This window comes from Myxine glutinosa, chromosome 1 (assembly GCF_964187855.1).
Source record: "Myxine glutinosa chromosome 1, kmMyxGlut1.1, whole genome shotgun sequence".
Classification (NCBI taxonomy): domain Eukaryota; kingdom Metazoa; phylum Chordata; class Myxini; order Myxiniformes; family Myxinidae; genus Myxine; species Myxine glutinosa.
Window position 1 is genome coordinate 23,885,418 of NC_136261.1, and position 21,836 is coordinate 23,907,253.

The window sequence follows — 21,836 nt, forward strand, 5'->3', positions numbered from 1 at the left end:
CCGAACTGCACTCGAACTGCGACTGGAATGGCGTGTCCTCTCCAACTCTCCACCACCGCTCAACTCTCTGGTGCCTGCCTGCGTCTGCCAGTGCCTGCCACGAACTCAACTCAACTCCTCGACCTGCGACGCAACTCCTGAAATGGCGTCCGACCGTCGCCTATATTGGTGGCCGATGACGTCACATTGCGCACTCCTCAGCCAATCAAAGCCTCCCGCGACTCCTGACATCTCCCCCGTTACGCGACCCTGCGGTCCTGGCATAACACGTGCCGGCCAGGTTTGTAGGCCTTTGGAGGTGTACACGGTGGCGGCCAATCATGGCGGTGTTTTTGACCTGGTTTCCTGTCAATTTAATACGAAGTCCTTGTCAGGGAAAGGGGATTATTTAATGTTGCGCTAAGGACCTAACTAATGTTTATGTGGTTTGCAGTGCCATAAAGGACAAAGGTTTGATTACTAGGTGATACTCACAGGGGCGTTACCTTTAATCCCTCACTATTTAACACTCGGACCTCCAGGTAGATCCACAATCATACATCTTACCCCGACAAACGCCTAAACATCAAGAACTTATTACATGTAGAGTCCCTGTCACGACAGCCGAATACCTACCTATTCAGATCTACCTAGCTCTAGATGTTGCATTACCAAATTCATAACACAGCCCCCCCCCCTGGAACCGTAGCTCCTGCAAGGTTCACCGCAGGGCTACCATTCCAGCCTTAACACTTACTGTCACACACTTAATTAACCTACGAAATAAATCAGGAAGGGCTGTGGGAAGTGAGTCGGACTACCTACCTACACTTCCTTAACATGCTGAACCCCTTAACCATCATGCAAGTATGTACATCTTCTTCGTTGTTCCTGTGGAGGGAGGAAACAACAACACACAACACTAACTTAACCACAAAACTTAACCATCTTTCCAAAACTCAAAACTCTAACCTTTGTACATACCCCGGTCTACAGACCGCGTCCCCCGGTGGATGCCACAAGACACAACCTTACCTGCGGGGCCATCCCCAATGCATCCCCCTAAATTTTCCACGGCCCTGTCCAGATGTTACAGGTGAGTGACACGGCTCGGTGGATTTCGCCCACATTCATGCTACACAGACCCCTTAACCACTCATTCTCATTCCATAGGTCATCAAGGCATTTCAAAAATCAACAAAGCACTTATTCCCAATACACCCCCTGCAGGACCATGGCATTGATGTCATTCACGTGTGTGTGCATTCCTCAACTAGGCAGCGGGGGGGTACCGCACAAAAAGATGGTGGGGGCGCATCAGGCTGTGGTGCCCGCAGTCCCAAAAACAAGTCAACCGACTTACAAATTTATTGCCCCCCCCCCCTTTACCTCTTGGCCCCGTGACAGCCCAACAGCCCCTTTCCGCCGTTACCTCGCCGGTGAGGGTCTCCACACACACCAGGCTCCTTTGCCTCCTGCTTTCGCGCAGCAACACGGGTCACCGGGGGACTTCCTCACCCCGCGGCGCCCAACCAGACCCTCCACCGACGAGCTCCAATTTCCAGTTACCACCGGCTGCCAGGGGTAATTGCCGCAGAGGGGGGCCCGCAGGCATCGCTCCTCAGAGCTTGCTCTGTACCTGCGGACACACACACCTTTCCCACCCACAAGACCCCAAAACACACTTCCTCCCCCGCTGCCATTCAATTCTCCACACAACTCAGCACAATTCAGTACAATTCATAGATGGTGTAAAAGGTGTTACAAGGCTTGCCATGGCCTGCTACATGTGAAATTCCCCCAGTTCACATTTAAACCATCACATCTTCCCAAAAGCACATTTCCAAAAGCACAATTATCACCCCTCATTATCTCCAATAATCATCACACACTCTCCAGGTTCCACTCTCACGACCACATCAAAACACGTAACCACAATACAAAAACATACGCCACCCACAAGACACTGTGGCTCCCATTCCATCCCCTCACCGGCCATGTCATCACTCACACCCGCCTCCCAACTCCAATTTACATGTCCCCAATTTCCAAAGCAAATCCTGAAGCCTGGGACAGTACTCCTCAAAGCACTCACCTTAAGTGCAGGTAGTTGCAGGTTGGTCAGGTTCAAAGGTGCCATCCACCCATACAATTCCCAAAATTTCACATTGGGCCAACCAAATACTTCCAAATTTCTCTTTTGTCCCCACTACACTGGCAGGTATGTGGATCCGCATCCAACGGTGATCATCACTACACTACCTGTGGCCACGACAGCTCTGCACCTCTACCGTGCAAGGGTCACCGGGACAAGGTGAGCAGTCAAAACGCCAACATGGCCCATGAGTGTCCATAAGGGTGCGACCCACCATCCATCCTTCGGCCCCCCTGCGAGGAACACAGCTGCAGCAGCCCCAGCTGGCCAATGTGGTGAGCACTTGCTGCCACAACACCCACTACCGCACACACAACCTCGGCCCTGGGGGGCACGGTCGCAGTGCGTGGCATCCCTACAGCCACGTCCCAAATATCAGCACAGTTGCCCCCGCAACCAGTCGAAAGCTGTGTCTTGCTACCCTATCAATTTCATCACAGCCTCCAACACTTTGGTCTACACACCTGGATCAATAATGGCGTCACTATACAGTGTCCACCATGGCATTTCACAATCCACCCTTAAATTTGCATCTAACCCACAGATTACCCATGCCAACCATTTGTCACATTTCACTCACCTCACCAAAGAAGGATGCTTTGCCATACACATGCCAGCCGAGCATGGCCCATATGCTCGGCTCGTTCTAGTTTCCCGCACACTCTACCTCTATTGGCCCAGGCGGAGGTGGTGGTCCTCTGTCTGGCATCTGTGGACCTACTGGGGGCCCCCTCCTTTCTGGACTGCGAAGCCTGTCAGGAGGTGGGGGCCCATATGGTTGCCGACAATTCCTCTGACTGTGCCCTCTTCTCCCACATCTAAAACAAGTCCCCAAGAACGGACCCCTCTGGTAGCCAGGTGGAGCCCCCCTTTCTCCCGGCCCAGCCCGATAAAAATCAGGCCGTCCTGATGGCCAACCTGGACCACCCTGTCGTGACTCGCTCCCTGCAATTTGTCCCCCCATCAAATTTGTCAGCTGGCGGCTGATTCCCCTTAACATTCGCCCGATGTCATCCTCTGGCTTTTCCCGATCCCGCACCTCGGTCTGCCGTACCGTCACAGGTGCCCTCTCCGATGCGCGGTTCGACCTTCTCAAAAAGGTCAGTCTCGCCGCGCATTCCGCTGCCCGGTGCACCGTGGGTGGGTCCTGTAACTCCACCAACGTCCGGACCTCAGGATCAGGGAGAGCCGCCATAAATTTTTCTATCGCCAGCTTGTCCCACGCCTGTGCTGGTAGGTCCCTGTATGCTATCCTCACAGACTGGTATATATCCTGGGCCAGCTCCTGCAACGTCTCATTAGGCTTTTGCCTGCGATGCAGCAGCTGTGCCCTGACCAGGTCGCACCTTGCGCCTGTCCCGTACCTGTTATTTAAGGCCTCACAAATGGCCTTGCTGGTCAATATTCCCTCTGGGACTACGTTCAACACGTCGGCGGCTGACCCACGCAGTGTCGCCACCAGATTCCCCATGCGCTCCCGCTCTCCCCAACCATTGAGCTGAGACACGCACTCAAATTGTGTCAGGAAAGCCTCGAGGCTCCCTGATCCGTCAAAATGTACGAGGGGGATTGTTTTTCCAGAGACTCTATTCCCCGATTCCTCTCTGTCCAAATCCAGTCCGGGGCCAAAACACCCCCCCAACTGGGTATTCCGTTTCGGAGCCTCTGGTGTCCAAATGTGGCTCGTGGTGAGGGTCTCCTGGGTCACCTTAATCTGGTCCTGAAAATGTTTAACCGACCTACTCACCTCTTCCTTCAGGCTCTCTTGAACCCGACCAACCTCCTTCTTGATGGTATTGTCCCAGATCTCCAGTCGCTCCTGCATAAAATCACTCACCCTTTCATTATCCATTAGTGGCCCCCACAGGCCTTTCTCAATTAACCCTTGCTCCTGCTCTTTTATGCGGGTTTCCAACCCCCTCACCTCCTCGGCCAATTTGCCCCCCCGCCGGTTGAGCAGTCCCCATTCCTCACTCTGCTGTAGCATTCTGGCATCCACCCGGCCCCGATAGCCTTCCAGGTCCCCATTTGCTTTATCAATTCGAGCATTTGTGGCACCAATCTGACCCTCCAACTTTTCCCCCATTTGGACAGCCTGCGTCACGCCCTCCTCTATTTTTGACATTAATTCTTCCCGTTTCAATTCAATTTCCACCCCTATGGCTTTTTCCATCTCCCCCATTTGAGTTTCTACTTTACCCTCAAATTTCCCCAGTCTGTCCGTAATTTGGTTTTGCACTCTCCCTTCTATGCCATCAATTCGTTCCCCCAGCTGCTGTGCCATTTCCCCAATTTTTCCTTCCAATTGTTCATTCCTTTCCTTTATTTCATTCCTCCATTCCTTCCCCTGCGACTCCATTTTATTTTCCATCCCTTCAATTTTATTTTCCAACCCACTTTTCATTTCTCCCATTTGTTCCTCCAATCGATCACTCATTCCCTTCATTCCTTCCCTACATTCCTTCCCCTGGGACTTCATTTGTTCATTCAATTCCCAACTGGCTCGCTCACCGTTCTTTTCCATCCCTTCAATTTTTCGAAGCAATTGACCCAACATCTGGTCGGTTGTCGGGGCCGTTCCTACTGCTCCCGACTCCCCGGTGGGGGAGGGGGATAAGTTGGTGCTCGGGACGGGGGAGGTTCCAAGGCTCACCTCGACATCTAATTCCCCTATTTCCGGCTCACTCCCAACGCTGACGGAGGCCTCGCTGCGTACTTCCATCTCGTCGACCTCCGACATCCGCTTTTCGGAAGGTCGTTCCCCGCGCGCGTATTTATTTTAATAATTCCTGAAACAATTTAAATTTGACGAAGACGCGATATCGCGCTCCGTTTGCCCAATTGATTATCAAATTTCTCCGCCTCAACTATAAAAATTTTGCGTTCGAACGTCGAGCGCAATGTACGCCCGACCGTGTCGATGTCGCCCCGCGGACAAAAAAAATTTGTCCGACCGTGTCGATGTCTCGCCGCGGACAAAAAAATTTGTCCGACGGGTTCAAATCCCACTCCTGACACCACTTGTCGCGTAACCGTGATTAACACCACAGTTACGGATGACCGATTTGCGAGACTTTAACTCCCGAGGCGAACACTCAATGGCGGACTCAAGTTCAACACCAACGCGCGGAATGGCGGGGCGCAGCGAAGGCTCCGCAACCTTATCTATTAAAATCAAACACCCAGGAAAACTGCGTTCAGATATTATGTACAAAAAGTAATATAAGGGTTTATTAGGAAAAGTAAAGCCAGTGAAAAAGCCCGCCGGTAAATCTAATAATTCTAATAAACCTAAATCGGGACGTCCCCACACGACTGACAGCAAACACAAACGAGGGAGATTAATCACGAAAATAACACGTCCCGTCGTTCAAAATATACGCGGAGATCGGGCTTATCTGTCTTTGTCGTCTTGTATTGTTGGTGTCCAGCACCGCTCCTTCCGGCCCGATCGCACACCACGAGGCCCCTCGCTCCAAGCACCACGCGTCCGACGCAGGCCAGCGGCTCCACTTGACCAGGGACAGGAAGGACTCCTTTCAACTCCACTCGACTCGACGCGGGAGTGCTGGCAGCCAAGTGCCAACGAACTGCTCAGTGCCAACTGGGTGTGCTCTCGTGTGTCTCCTGCGACTCCCTACAACCCGAACTGCACTCGAACTGCGACTGGAATGGCGTGTCCTCTCCAACTCTCCACCACCGCTCAACTCTCTGGTGCCTGCCTGCGTCTGCCAGTGCCTGCCACGAACTCAACTCAACTCCTCGACCTGCGACGCAACTCCTGAAATGGCGTCCGACCGTCGCCTATATTGGTGGCCGATGACGTCACATTGCGCACTCCTCAGCCAATCAAAGCCTCCCGCGACTCCTGACATCTCCCCCGTTACGCGACCCTGCGGTCCTGGCATAACACGTGCCGGCCAGGTTTGTAGGCCTTTGGAGGTGTACACGGTGGCGGCCAATCATGGCGGTGTTTTTGACCTGGTTTCCTGTCAATTTAATACGAAGTCCTTGTCAGGGAAAGGGGATTATTTAATGTTGCGCTAAGGACCTAACTAATGTTTATGTGGTTTGCAGTGCCATAAAGGACAAAGGTTTGATTACTAGGTGATACTCACAGGGGCGTTACCTTTAATCCCTCACTATTTAACACTCGGACCTCCAGGTAGATCCACAATCATACATCTTACCCCGACAAACGCCTAAACATCAAGAACTTATTACATGTAGAGTCCCTGTCACGACAGCCGAATACCTACCTATTCAGATCTACCTAGCTCTAGATGTTGCATTACCAAATTCATAACAATACATTTATTTTGCGATTTTTGTATTACGACAAATGCTGCGGCACCAGTCCTGCAAAAACTGCTCGTTTTGTGGCCGAGTCGTGATTACGTTGAGTTCCTATGGTGGAAGCTTCTACAGTATTCCTATGGTTGAGCTCCCTTTATTTCGGTTTGGTCACGGTGGGGGAGCATATGGAATGACGAATGCTGCGGCACCAGTAATAGAAGCGACTTTTTCTCTTTTTTAAAATTTTTAACGAAGCTATTTATGGATATGAGCTTCATAAAAAAAAAAAATGAGGAAGTACAAAATTAGCCAAATTTGGGAGAGGTCTTACACTGACTTCCCAGGGTACTCTGCTCACGGATGTTTGATATATATAAACTTGAATTTTATCAGCATATAAATTGTGCTGTATGTATGGATGTATATTAGGCGTAAATGATATGGGAATATAGTAAGGAAAATCTTGATGAGTTTTAAAACGGATTGCATTGTGAATCTTAAAACCAAGGGGCAGACATGAATGCGCTGTTACGTTATTTAACCTCAGAACGCGATGTTACGTTTACCTGCAACATATTTGATAATCTGGCACACCTATATTGGCATACTGGTGTCAGTAGTACTCACTAGTTGCATAAAAATGGATGAGCAACAGTTAAGGGGGCGTAATAACACTTACTTGGATATTTTCTACAAAAGTAGGGGTTTCAATAAGTGGTAGCTGTACACATGGGAGTCATCAGATTAAGTTATGGAGTTTAAACAAAGTCACTGGTAAACAGAAGGGGAATGGATAATAAATAAATTCTTCGATGCTGGGTAAATTAAGTGAGATATTACAAAGACTTATAAGAGCTATTGTTCTTCCTTATAGCAGTGGGAGAAAAAATTAGATCCAACGTAATTAATCTATAAATGAATGTGATAGGGATAATATCCTCAATTTGTATTAATTATTTGATTGTGGGTGAAGGAATTAATTTATCATAGTGGATTGTCAACAGCAGCCTGAAATATCCTGAGAGTGTGCATCCATATAATCAGAAAATCCCAGATTTGTTTTTAAAACAACATTTTGGTAGAGGCCTTATGTGGATGAGTACTTGCTTGGTAGATAAAAAAAAGTATTGCATGTTGGCAGCCACTTCGGTGGCCATTTAGGCCAAACAAATTGGGAGAAAATTGTGGTTAAATACGTAATTTACAGATGGCTATTTGTAAAAGGGAATTTGTTGAGATGGGAAACATTTTTCGAAGGTTTATTAAAGTATTATAATATGACATTTGGCAAGGAAAACTATTGGATGGGAAAAATTAGATCTGTTTATAAAATGAATTTTTTGACCCCTTGAAGTTAATTCTTCGAATCATTGTTTCACTAGCATTTTGAGTTCAAATTGGAAATAGTCTGGTAGAGCTTTGGTTAAAACCTTTGATTGTGGTATTTTGGAACGAATTGATAAACCATAGGGGATTGATAAGAATAGAAACAAATATGGACCCAAAATAGAAAGATTTTATGATGATATGAATGATACCGAGATTAACAGATTGAATCAAGTAATGTTGCAAATGAGTACAGTAGAGTTAAGATAATGGCATAATGAAAATGTTATGAATTGCATCAGTTTTACAAGATCAGTAAACTCATATCGCCACAAGTTACACTGTTAAATGGAAAAAAAAGTGGGAGGACTATGATAATAATATATTATGCATAGTTTGTTTGTTTGCAAAATTTGTTGGGAATTAGATATACCTGTTTGTGATTTTAATCATATATACTCATTATTAATGCTTTTATTTTCTTGGAGTAGTGTTAAAATAACTGCATGAGTTTAATTTTTAAATTATATTAACCTGAAAGCAATTGTGGATGCTATTCTTAGTTTAGTAGTAAAATATATACCTGATTTGAATATTATTTGTGTGACGCATATAAATGAATATAACTTTTTTGAATGTTTTAAGGAAAACAACAAATGGTTGAATGTGAAACTGTTATAAGAAACATATGATTAGTTAAAATATGGTGATTTCATGATAAGATGTACCCTATCTGATTCAGTGTGTGTGGAAAGCAGATTCAGATATGGCTGAGTAAAAGGATAAGACCAGATCACATCTCAAAGGGAGTGCTAACAGAATTGGGAAGAAGTTCGAGAAAGAAAATTTGTGGCTAAAAATGAAGTTAATTGACGCATACACCCTCCTTCTCAAAGAATGATGGACATTCTCCTTTGTAAAATTGGAGATGGATGCTTACCTTCACCAAAGGAATTTTTGTGACCATTTGCCTGGATCACACTGCAACTTATGGAAGAAAGGCGATCACTTACTTTTGTTTGAATGCCTCAAACCTTCATCAAGTCAGCAATTGCGGGATGACGACATCTTGCCTGCAACTTCTACTGAATGCGGTGACATGTGTTATTACTTTACCAACTTCCGGGGAGCCAGCATGGAGCTGCAAGCGAACGGCTGTGCCTTTTCCTCCACAACAGCTGTGCACGATTCTGCTGGTTGCTCAGGGTATGGACCATGGACAACTTGAATACCATGGTCCCAACATCATTGTGGATGCATCTGGCATCCCTGTTCCACATCTTGCTGGCCAATCAACATCACATCAACACTTGCTCCATATTCATGAGTGAGGAGGCAAGTTGATTACAACTGGACAAAAACCTTGTTCAAATCTACTATGGCTCACAGCAAGAGTGGCAAGGATGCTGCATGGAGAGCAGGGTCAGTTTATGACTCTGCCCAGCTATCACAACAGCGGAAAATCCTACGCAAAATAATGTAGGTGCTATGAAGACATCAGAAGAAAAAATGTTTCATACTTGAATTTCAAACACAAGTGATCAGCCCCTTCTTTTCAAACAAAAAGTCAACATTTGTTTTGAAGCAAAACGTATTGCCAAATGTTGCAGATGCTTTATTTTTTTTTTAAATTGTGACTTGAAATTATTGTGTTTTGGTAAAGGTGAAGTGTTGTATGCTATATGCAAATGAAGTGAATTGCATTATTAATATGGAAAGAGTCAAAGGAACAAAGAAATGTTTTGTGATCAGATTTTTCCAGAATGACGGTGTATGCCTTAGGGAATTGGATTACCAAATTTATGGTTTGAGTATTGTGGTGATGTTTAGATTAATGGTTAATATAAACAAAAAGAAAAAAATCAGGGACTGTGGAATAATAAATATTCATATATATTGACAGTTGGTAATATTGCTAAATTACATCTCAATGTGATATTGTGTAAAATATGTTTTACCGTGCAGCGTGAGCAAAGCCTTGGGACTGGACCCAAAATGAGGGACAGAATGTGATCTCCCTGTGTAACTTTTTGGACATGGAACTAGGACAGAAATGCGCTATCTGTGGAATGGCTTTTGTCACCTCTCTGACAAACCCAGGCGCTGGGCGAATTCCTCCTCAGGTAGGTCATGAGAAAGTGACCTTTCTCGGAGGAATTATGTAGTGCTTCTAGTTCCTAACGATAGGCAGCTGTTCCAAAGAGCCTCTAGGGCTTTCTGGACAGGAAACAGATGCCTTGCAGGCGTCTCGATGTCTGGGGGCTATAGGCCTTGGGCTGAACTCTGCATTCCAATGCTCTGACATGAAAAGGAGCAAAGTTCTATTTAAACAAGAAGAATCATCGGAGGAAAGATTCCGCACGTGAAATTCTTCTTTGAAAATCATCGGAGGAAAGATTCTTTCTTTCCTCCAAAATCATCGGAGGAAAGATTCTTTCTTGGGAAAACCACATTTCCAAGCTGGCCTCCAAAGCCAGTCGCCGACTGGGCATCCTCCGTCGTGCGAAGTCCTTCCTCGGCACACCTGAGCTCCTCACCACATACAAGGCTTTCATCCGCAGCTCAATGGAATACTGTTCTCTCCTATGGGCCGGTGCTCCTGCCTCACACCTAGCTCGGCTTCACGCTGTTGAAACCAAAGCTTTCAGAATTATTGGAATCTCCCGCGATGAAGCTATCTCTGAGGGCCTTTCACTCACTCACCGCAGGCAGGTAGGTGGTCTTTCTGTCTTCTACCGACTCCTCTCTGGCCTTGCACCCCCAGCTCTCTCTGTGCTCTGTCCCCCAAATATTCCTACAGGTCGCACAAGATCTGCCAGCAACCCTCTGATGGTTAAACTGCCGAAATGTCGGCTCTCTGCTCACCTTCACTCTTTCATTCCTCTTTTCTCCCGCCTCTGGAACAAACTCCCTCACTCCCTTCAATCCCACCCCTCCCTCCAGGTCTTTAAAACAGCTGTTCACCACCATCTCTTATCTTCCCCCATCCAAAACCTTGATCTTTTCTACCCCCGCTAATTCACCCCAGATCCACCTTGTTTGAAATTCCAACTTCTTTCCTAGAAGTCCTGGCAGTGTCCATATGTTTTATACCTCTCCCACCGCCCCCTTCCCATGCCCCCCCCCAAAGCCCTCGCCCTTTCTCAGATCTCTCGATGTCTCCATGTCTCTCGGTCCCTGCTCTCAAATGTTGTGTTTGTGTCCTTCCCCCTCTCTCCCCATCTTGTCTACCGCTCCCGATGTTATATGTTTTATGTGTCGGTTTGTCTTTCTGTGTGATTAATGTTCGCTCTTTCACGAGCCTCGATCTTGTATACAAAAAAAAAAAAAAAGAGAGAGAGACTGGTCATCAAGAGAAGGAGCTCCAGCCACGACCGGCAGAACAACGCGTTGTTATAATCTTGAATTAGTACGTTTATTTATGCAACAGCTCTCTACAGTTTCAATAAACATTGACTTGGTAAACAAGTTTGAGTTTCTTTGGGTAAACTGGTTGAGAGGTTTCTAAGTTGGAGTTCAGTAGTAGAGATCATTATTCTTCTACAGCGGGTACGGAGAGAAATGGGTTTGGGACACAAGATTTTGAGGCAAACCCAAAGTTGAGGCATTGAGCTTTGTCACGTGCGGTGTCAACTGTTTAGCCATTTGAGGTAAGGGAGGGGATGGAGGGGGAACAAACACCAGAAACAGATTTGACCAGATGCCACCAGGATTTGGAAGAGGGAGACAGGTTTGAGAGTTCAGTCTTGAGCTGAGAGAGATATTGTTTCCTGGCTCTCCTGAGGGTAGACACACACTTGTGAAATGCTTTGTTGAAAGAACAGAGATTGCCTTCAGTTGGATTTGCCTTCCATGAAGCGAAGGCAAGTTATTTCAGGGCAACTGCCTCACCACATGATTCCACGTACCATGGACGGGAGGAAGGGCATGACAACTGAAGACGGGATGGGATAAATATGTTCATGAGAGAGAGAGCAATTTACTTTGGAAGAATTCCCAGGATGAGTTTATGTCAGAGGCAGTGGAGATGGGAGACCAGTCCAGATTAATGATGGATGTTTGAAGACTGTGACAGTCTGCCTGAGTAAAAATGCCAGACTCGTCAGTGCTGCAGAGGCTCTCTGAAAATGGCCAGAGAGATGTCCACTTTAACAAGCAAATGATCAGATGAACCGCTTGGAGCAGAAGAAGAACAGCAGACATTTGCAGGGAAGTCAGTCAAAACCAAGTCCAGAAGGGAAGATGCTCCATTGACTGAGATCCGGGTCGGGAAATTGACAGATTGTGTCAGTCCCAATAGGTCACAGAATTCCTTTGCTGAGGTGCCATGACTGGAGCGAGAGGTACCTACACCCAGCCAGCTGGCATGATGACAGTTGAAGTCGCCACATATGAGGAAGAGAGAGTTGAGATGAGTGGATAGAAGCTGGTCCATGTTGTCAGACAGCGACGTGTAAATGGAGTAATCACTGTTTGATAGACGCTACAACACATATAAACAAAAGGTGGGAGCAGAGGGGAAGCCGTAGCTAGAGGTCCTCATGGGGGGGAAGTAGAGAGAGGGCAGTGCAGGGAGAGTGAGGAAGAGAGTTTTTGATAAATATAGCAACCCCACCTCCAGGGCGAGGCTCAGGTCTATCATACCGGAGGAGGGAGTAACCAGGGAGATATATTAAGGAATCAGAGACATCTTGAAGGAGGAAAGCTTCTGTTGAGCAGATCAAGTCTGGTTTGTCAGCAGCAACCTGTATGGGAGATCAGTCAAGTTTGAGCGAAGGCCCCGGATGTTTGAGGTCCATACCGTTAATGAAGAGGAAGGGGGAGCATTGGATACAGTACAGGGGAGGGGAGGTGTATGGTAAGATGAGGAAGAGGAGGAGGAAGTATGGAGAGCTGTTGATAGTGTGTCAGAGATTTCAGAAGAGCTAGGAGAAAGGGAAAGATGAGGAGGACAAAAGCTTTGATGGTGATTGGATGAGGCATAGTGAGGTGTTGTTTGAGGATGGGCAGAGCAAGAAAGAAGGTTGAAGGAGATGGAGGTCAGAGTTGGAGGGGTGGGGGGGAAGCGGGGAGGACGCTATGAGGAGGAGGGGTGAGAGGAGAGAATTGGAGAAAAAAAGGAGGGTGGGGAGATTTGAAATTGAGGGGTGAGGGGGGAATTTAGGAGGGGAGGGGTGAGGGGGAGTTTGGGAGGGGAGGGTGAGGGGGGAGTTTAGGAGGGGAGGAGCAAGGGGAGAGATTTGAAATGGATGGGTGATGGGGGAGTAAAGGAGGGGAGGGGGGAGTTTGGGAGCAGAGGGTGAGGCGGGAGCTTAGGAGGAGAGGGGCAAGGGGGGAGTTTAGGAGAGGGGAAATGGGGGAGTTTAGGAGGGGAGGGGAAAGGGGGGAGTTTAGGAGGGGAGGGGCAAGGGGGGAGTTTAGGATGGGAGGGGCAAGGGGAGGAATTTGAAAGGGATGGGTGAGGGGGGAGTTTGGAGGGGAAGATTGAGTTTGGATTTTAGAAAGTGTTGTACAATTAAGAGAAAACGAACATTTATTGCAAAATGAGTTTCTTGTGATTTTCAAGTCAGAGATCCATTTGAAAACGTTGGAGGAGGGGTGGAATGCAGGTGAGTTTAGGGAATGTAGGAAGGAAGAACTGTAAGAGATTGAATTTTTATTTGAAATGAAGACATTAGGTGAACAAATCGAAAACAACCTTTCAAAGAAGAAGAAGAAAAGTGTGTTATAATATACAACAGAATACAACACTTCAGGGGAAAGTTTAAACATTTTTAAAAGAAACCGTGAAAACCATCTGGGGAAATTCCCGAAATGAGGGCAAGAATGATGCCTCAGGGGGATTAAGGATGCCAGCACAGGTTCAGAAGCAGAAACAGAAGAATAGGAGATTGAGAGCAAGGAGAGCAGAGAGCGAAGGAACAGGGAGGTGTATAAGCAGATGTGTTAGTCCAGGAGACGAGGCCTACTTTTTAAATGCTTCAGTACATTACAAAAGACTAAAGAATAGTTAACGATAGAAAAGAAAGGACATTCGAAAATAAATGTCGTGTGCCTGCTGGACTATCCTTATGTTCTTCATATGAACCAAGCTATGCTCCAGAAAAGTTCATATAAAGGAGCGCCAATTTGAATCATACAGCTGCATGAAGACGTAGATGTATTTTAACCGATATATAAAGGGGCCTTTTTTATGCCCCTGGCATTTTCCCAAGATTGATGCTTTCAATTGTTTACATATGTACACGTCCACCCACATTGTGGAAAGGTAAGATTTGGATGACTGTATCTTGATGTGTATCTCGTTAATGACTATTTATGTGTAACAGGAAGACAGAGCAAATCTGTAGTTCATTTGAACATGGAGAGGGTCAGTTGCTGCAGAATGAACTCTTGGCTTGTGACAAGGAAAATCAACACACAAGCTACACCACTGGTAAGTTATTGCTGTTGCTTACCAATACAAAATAACCTTTGATAGTCTAGTAGGAAGACTAGGTCCCCCTGCACCCCCCGGCGATATACTTCTAATCAGTGTTTCTAGATTGGAAATAATGTGTAGAAAATGACTAGCTATGGCCCCAAGCTGAAAAAATGTCCCACATACCATTTCTATGCAAATTACTGCTGCCATTATCAAAAAAAGACTAGGTCCCCCTGCACCCCCCCGGAGATATACTTCTAATCAGTGTTTCTAGATTGGAAATAATGTGTAGAAAATGACTAGCTATGGCCCCAAGCTGAAAAAATGTCCCACATACCATTTTTATGCAAATTACTGCTGCCATTATCAAAAAAACGATTTTTGACATATCTCAGCCAATATTGCAGATAATTGAAAAATGAAGGTGTCTAGACCCATGTTTTGAAGGGCATAGATCATGATAGAACTATTCATAACATGATTACATGTGTCTATGGTATACTAGTATGCTAATTAGTGCTTTATTTACAAAATAATCACAGTTTTACGAAATAATAGACTCATATTAAGGTCCGTCTACACAGACGTTAACACAAAGTTTTATTTTTCTAAATACCCTGTGAAATTCACCGAATGCCCTGTGAAACCTGGGATTCTTCTCCAGCTTTTTCAAGGGCCCGACTTTTCCCTTCCCTTTGAAGGCACTGGTGCAGTCTTCTCCGCTGAACACATAGTACCCCAGGAGAGTGGCACAGTAGTCCTCTCCCAGGGATTCTGCCAGCTCAGAGACGTTGACAAGTTGGCGATGCTTCCCTGACCCTGTATCCAGGTACACCGTCAGCTTGATGTTGTGGGCATGGTGGAGCAGGATCAGGAGGATGTCTGTGTCCGGTGTTCTGACTACAGCGTTCTTGTATCCGATGGTAGCAGCATGATGGAGGTACAGAACCACCCTGGTATCAGTCTCTTCCTGGTTGCTGTAGATCGTGGGGAGTTCACGTACCTCGACCTGAAACACAAAAAGGCACCGCATTTCAATCACCAGTCACTGCCAGTTTCAGTATATCTCCGGGGGGTGCAGGGGGACCTAGTCTTTTTTTGATAATGGCAGCAGTAATTTGCATAAAAATGGTATGTGGGACATTTTTTCAGCTTGGGGCCATAGCTAGTCATTTTCTACACATTTTTTCCAATCTAGAAACACTGATTAGAAGTATATCTCCGGGGGGTGCAGGGGGACCTAGTCTTTTTTTGATAATGGCAGCAGTAATTTGCATAAAAATGGTATGTGGGACATTTTTTCAGCTTGGGGCCATAGCTAGTCATTTTCTACACATTATTTCCAATCTAGAAACACTGATTAGAAGTATATCTCCGGGGGGTGCAGGGGGACCTAGTCTTCCTACTAGACTATGAGAGCTCAGTTATAAAATCAAAGATTTATTACACATTTAATGACATTATTTAATTCGAGGGAATGGCAGCAGAGGTAATGATGGTGATAATTATCAATGCAATCGTCATGTCTTTCATCAACCAACCTTGCTCTGGGCACCCTCCAATCCGCACGTACATCGACTGCCCACCTCCAAGCCTTCATTGAGGACTCGTTCTTGAATCGCAGAGATTCTCTATGCATCACCAATTATGGTATAAACATGGGATTGACTCCTGGCTCACAGCTGGTGTGTGCCACAAACCTGGTTGTCTCGATCGCTCGATTTCATCGTACTCTCAAGGCTGGTCTGCTGACCCCAGCAGATAGTGGTGGCCTGGCTCACAGAGATGGCACTGGTTTTGTGTGAGTGCTTTTTGATATTCTTGCTGCCTTGGATTTTTGTTGTTTGCAAACTGTGACATTGATTAAACTATCACAAATTGTTTCTCATTAAAATGTTAATTATGATTCCACAAGTTTAGAATTGAGATAATGATAAAACATAAATATATTGTCCTTCAAACGTCTTCAGTTGCTCATACCACAATTGCCTTGACAGGTCGAGTTCTCGTCCAAAATCATATCTGATGTGCATGTCCCAACTGAATCATTTGTTCGGTACAAGCCGCATACCTCACGAGTCACGAGATGAGCTCCAGACCATACTTGGCATCCGCCATCTTGTTGTGCTTCATAAAGGATACATATACACCTGCAATCTGCTTGATGATTCGGGCTACATTCTACCTGCAAGCACCATCATGGTAAGGGAAATGGCCATCACTAATACCTTGCACACTACACCTGTGCTCTTTCTAACTGATTATGTTCAAAGTGGGCCAGATCCCCACCACTCAGGCTTGGGTTTATAAAGGGGATGTAAAAGGGACAAAGCACAGAAAGGATGCGTTAGAAATCAGAGACCACCAACTGGTCTGCAGTGGCAAAGTGACATGCCCATAGACTCAGCTTCATCGCTCGAGATTCCAATGATCATGACGACATTCGTTTCCACTATGTCAAGCTAAGCAAGGCAGGCAGGGACACCATCCCAAAAGGGATAGCTGTATTTCATCATGATGCAGATGTAGGCCTTGGAGGTGGATAAGAGGTCAAGTGTGCCACGGAAGGAGTTTGCATGACGGAGGCTGCCCAGTCGGTGGCTGGCTTTGGAAGCAAACTTTGAAATTTGGTTTGCTAAAAAAAAAGATCATGGCTGATAGTGAGATCCAGGAGTATGAAAAACTGAACTTCCTCAAGAGGGTTGTGATGAAAGCAGATCTGGGGGGTTGGGAGGAGCTACGGATTCTTTTTTCTCGTGAAGCTACGGCTTCCCCTTCGCTCCCACCTTTTGTTCATATGTGTGTTGTACCGTCCACCAAACAGTGATGACTCCATCGACATCTTGCTGTCTGATAACAAGGATCAACTTCTATCTACTCATCCCAAATCTCTCTTGCACATATGTGGTATGGGGCTTTATGCGGTTTACAAGGACTTTGGAAAGGATTTTGTAGTCCGCACAAAGCAGCGAGACAGGCCACCAATTTTGTAAAGAATGTAAGTCTCCTCTCTTCAGGGTAAGGCACAAAATTGCATGGCGACAATTGCAAGAGGTGCCAATTTGATTAATACACCTGCCTGATGAAGTAAATGTATTTTATTTGCCAGATGTAAGGCGCTCCTTTGTATGAACTTTTCGAGAGCATGACTTGGTCCCTCCTCAGAACACAAGGGTGAAGGGCAGTCCAGCATGCACACAAGATTCTTTGAATGTCCCTTCTTTTCTATTGTTTGGCATTTTCTGCAAGCTATGGAATGTACCTTCTTTTCTATACTTTGCCACATGGCACATACAATATAAAAGGGCATTTTCTTTGCCCATGGCATTTTTCCCAAGAATGTTATATGTGATATACAGCAAATAGCAAAATTGTACGAAGTAGCCATAGTTTTAAACATAGCTGTATCTTTATTACTGACTGACACAATTCTCTTGCCATTCACACTTCAACTGAAATTATATTTCCTGCTTGTCAGACAATGAATATCCAACATGTATATTAGCAAATGACCAATATCCCCTTTGTTCCATTCTTTTGCGCTTCTGTGCGTTTCATCAGCCTCTGATCAAAATTCGTTCTTCTCATTGATGTTCTCTTTGTTGTACAGGCCAATCTTCATCATATTTTGTCAGAATCACGACCTCCAGTCAAGTTTCCTGTGGCCAGCCTTACTGCAGAGCGACGAGATGTTTGGGCACGCTTGAGAAAGAAACTGCAGGCTCAAGGACATGGATCGGCCTTGTCCCTCATTGAGTCGGCCCTCTTTTGCCTCTGCCTGGATGACCAAGACCTAAAAGAAAACAACAATCAAGTATTATTTGGCAGTGGAGGTGATCGTTGGTTTGACAAGTCTGTACAAGTCATTGTGGGAAAGGATGGATTTACTGGGATTCAATTTGAGCATTCGTGGTCCAATGCAATGATGGCAATGTACCACATAAATATGATCACCAAGGTGTGTTTATAGTAGGTTTGTACAGGACCTACTATTTTCATAAATTGTTTTTCTGTTTTTTTTTTTTTTTTTTTTTGTATACAAGATCGAGGCTCGTGAAAGAGCGAACATTAATCACACAAAAAGTCAAACCGACACATAAAACACAAAAATAAGGGGAGCGGTAGACAAGTTGGGGAGAGAGGGGGAAGGACACAAACACAACATTTGAGAGCAGGGACATCGGGAGAAATGTGGGAGGGGGAGGGCTTGGGGGGGGGGGTGGGAGAGGAATAAAACACATGAACACTGCAAGGACTTCCAGGAAAGAAGTTGGAATTTCAAAAAAAAGTGTATCTGGGGTGAATTACCGGGGGTAGAAAAGATCAAGGTTTTGGATGGGGGAAGATAAGAGATGGTGGTGAACAGCTGTTTTAAAGACCTGGAGGGAGGAGTGGGATTGAAGGGAGTGGGGGAGTTTGTTCCAGAGGCGGGAGAAAAGGGGAAGGAAAGAGTGAAGGTGAGCAGAGAGCCCAGATTTTGGCAGTTTAACCATAAGAGAGTTGCAGGCAGATCTTGTGCGACCTGAAGGAATATAGGGGGGACAGAGCACAGAGAGAGCTGGGGGAGCAAGGCCGGAGAGGAGTCGGTAAAAGACAGAAATACCACCAACCTGCCTGCGGCGAGTGAGTGAAAGGCCCTCGGAGTTAGCTTCATCGCAGGAGATTCCAATGAATCTGAAAGCTTTGGTTTCATCAACATGAAGCCGAGCTGGGTGTGAGGCAGGAAAAGTATTCCATTGAGCTGCGGATGAAAGCCTTGTATGTGGTGAGGAGCGCAGCTGTGCCAAGGAAGGACTTCGCACGACGGAGTATGCCCAGTCGGTGACTGGCTTTGGGGGCCAGCTTGGAAATGTGGTTTTCCCAAGAAATATCATGGCAGATAGTGAGACCCAAAAGCTTGAGCGACAGGACTTCTTGGAGATGGTTGTTGAGAAAGTAGATGGGAGTGTTTTCCAGTCGGTCTTTTCGTAGAGACATAGTAAGAGTGTGAGATTTGTCAGGATTGAAAGACATGTTCCACTTGTTTGACCAGTCTGTGATTTTGTCCAGGTCTGCAAAGAGTAAGGAGGCTGCAGACTGCCAATCTCAGGGATGAGGAATGGAGCAGCAGATAGTGGAGTCATCAGCAAAGAGATAGAGAGGATTTTCCAGAGAGTCAGAGAGATCATTGATGAAGACCAGAAATAGCACAGGGCCCAGAACACTACCTTGGGGAACTCCAGCCAGAACAGGAAGGGGAGATGAGAAATCAATTCAGGGCAACACGTTGCGTACGACCAGAGAGGAAGTCTGCAAGCCATGAGTGGAGATTTCCATGGATACCATAGGAGGAGACTTTGATGAGCAGAGCTGGGTGCCAGACCATATCGAAGGTACGTGATATGTCAAGTGAGACATCTCTGATTTCCTGTTTGGCATTGAGGACCTCCATCCATTGTTGAGACAGCAGAAGCAACATGTCCAGAGTAGAATGACCTGGTCTGAATCCAAATTGATGATCAGAGATCAAGCCATTGGAGAAGAGGAAGGATTTGATATCCGAAGCAATGATGGATTCCATGACTTTGCTGATAATTGGGAGCAGGCTGATTGGTCTGTCGTTGCAAGGATCTGTTTTTGCACCTTTTTGTGAAAAGCGGTAATGTTTGCTGATTTCCAAGATGCTGGCAGATGACCTTGAGCAACAGAGAGGGTGAAAAGAACAGAGAGAGGGTGAGATAGAGCAGCAGAGCAGGATTTTAGGACCCGTGGACTGATGCCGTCTGGTCCAGTTGCAGAATCAGAGTCGAGGTTTGACAAAAACTTCTCCACCTTGTCAGGAGAGAAGGACACAGAGTGCAGGAGCAGTTGGGTTCGACTGGGAAAGATGGGAACGGAGAGAGATGGATTTGGGACACAAGATTTTGAGGCAAACACAGAGATGAGGCATTCGGCTTTGTCACGTGCGGTGTCAACTGTGTAGCCATTTGAGGTAAGGGAGGGGATGGAGGGGGAACAAACACCACAAACGGATTTGACCAGACCCCACCAGGATTTGGAAGAAGGAGAAAGGTTTGAGAGTTCAATCTTGAGTGTGTAGAGATAGTGCTTCATGGCACTCCTGAGGGTAGACACACACTTGTTCGAAGCTTGGTGGAAGGAACTGAGATTGCCTTCAGTTGGATATGCCTTCGACGAGGCAAAGGCAAGTTGTTTCAGGGCAACTGCCTCACCACAAGATTCAGTGTACCATGGACTGGAGGAAGGGTAAGACAACTGAAGACGAGATGGGATAAATCTGTGCATGAGAGAGAGCAGTTTGCTTTGGAAGAATTCCCAGGAAGAATTGATGTCAGAGGCAGTAGAGATGGGGGACCAGTCCAGATGATTGATGGCTGCTTGCAGACCGTGCTAGTCAGCCTGAGTGAAATGCCAGACTTGTCGGCGCTGAGGAGGCTCTCTGAGAATGGCCAGAGAGATGTCCACTTTAACAAGCACATGATCAGAAGAACCGATTGGAGCAGAAGAAAAGCAGCAGATATTTGTACTCTTTTCAATTTTATTTTATTCTGCATACATGTATGGGTATTTATTTTGGTCACTTTACCCTCTCCTTGCTTTTTGTTGTTGTCTCCAAATAAAAGGACATTCAGAACCGACCAGCTGTGACCCATGAAAATTCTGTGATGTATCTGGAACCTTCAAACGGTGTACAGAGATTGGAGTTTGACCTCGACAGCAGCCTGCAGACTGCTGTTGTAACAGCCAAATGCAATCTCCAAACAATTTCTGCCTCTCCTTCCTTCTACCGCCTTGAATTCCAAGATTATGGAAGCAATTTTCTCAAGGTGGGTGAACCCTAAAAAAAAATGGTCACAGAAATCATTTAAATACCATCATAGACATGTCGGTTTGAGCGTTTATGAAGATTTCTTCATTTTTTAGTTTTTTTTTAATTGACACGACGAGTCATGGAAGAACAGAGATGATTTATATAATTTATAATCTGAATAAACATGACTAAAAGCTAACACTCTGATTACCTCTCCCACTGATGGAGGTTATGTTTTCACCCCGGTCTGTTTGTCTGTCTGCGAGTACAATATCTCGAAAATGTATGATAACCGAGTTTTTTAAGTGATGCTTCACCATTGAGATATACAGCCAAAAACGACATCCTGTGTAGCACGACATATCAGAGTTATGAATGTATTCGAACAAAACTAGCTGGGCAGGTTGGGTGTGTGACAATGACTAATTGATTTGATTTTGGTTGACGTCCTGATGCAGATCAGGCCATTTCGTGGGATACAAAACAAACTGTTCAGCATGGCGGAGGTACACGCTCCACCGGGTGCCGTTCCAGTTTGTTTCTGTTTTTACAGTTGAGGCTTGTGGACCAGTGAGAACACGAAATAAATCAGGGCTAAGAGAACAAAAATAAGAGAATAAAGCCAGCAGATGTGGGTGGGGGGCACAAACAGCAGACTTGAGGGACAAAATGGAGGAAGACTTGGAGAAATAAGGTACTGGGGAAGAATGAGAGCAAGCAGAGGACACACGGGGTGAACAAGATGGATACATATTGAGATCGTGGTGAACAGATTTCTTGAAGACCTGAAGGAAACAATGACACTGACGAGATTGTGGAAGTTGGTTCCATCGGTGGGGGAAAAA

The 21,836-nt window shown here is 45.9% G+C and overlaps 2 protein-coding genes across 2 annotated transcripts in view; one reads left to right on the forward strand and one right to left on the reverse strand.

Moving 5' to 3' along the window:
- The window catches only part of LOC137416116 (carnitine O-palmitoyltransferase 2, mitochondrial-like), a 1,201,140-nt gene that overhangs the window by 517,661 nt on the left and 661,643 nt on the right, over positions 1–21,836 (reverse strand). The gene's annotated exons all lie outside the window — the stretch shown is intronic.
- The window catches only part of LOC144889711 (carnitine O-palmitoyltransferase 2, mitochondrial-like), an 84,642-nt gene that overhangs the window by 26,869 nt on the left and 35,937 nt on the right, over positions 1–21,836 (forward strand). The window contains exons 5-9 of the mRNA XM_078770896.1: positions 14,086–14,192; positions 15,774–15,981; positions 16,178–16,382; positions 17,791–18,138; positions 20,804–21,007. Coding sequence (XP_078627022.1) covers positions 14,086–14,192; positions 15,774–15,981; positions 16,178–16,382; positions 17,791–18,138; positions 20,804–21,007 — 1,072 coding nt within the window. The remainder of the gene's footprint in view (positions 1–14,085; positions 14,193–15,773; positions 15,982–16,177; positions 16,383–17,790; positions 18,139–20,803; positions 21,008–21,836) is intronic.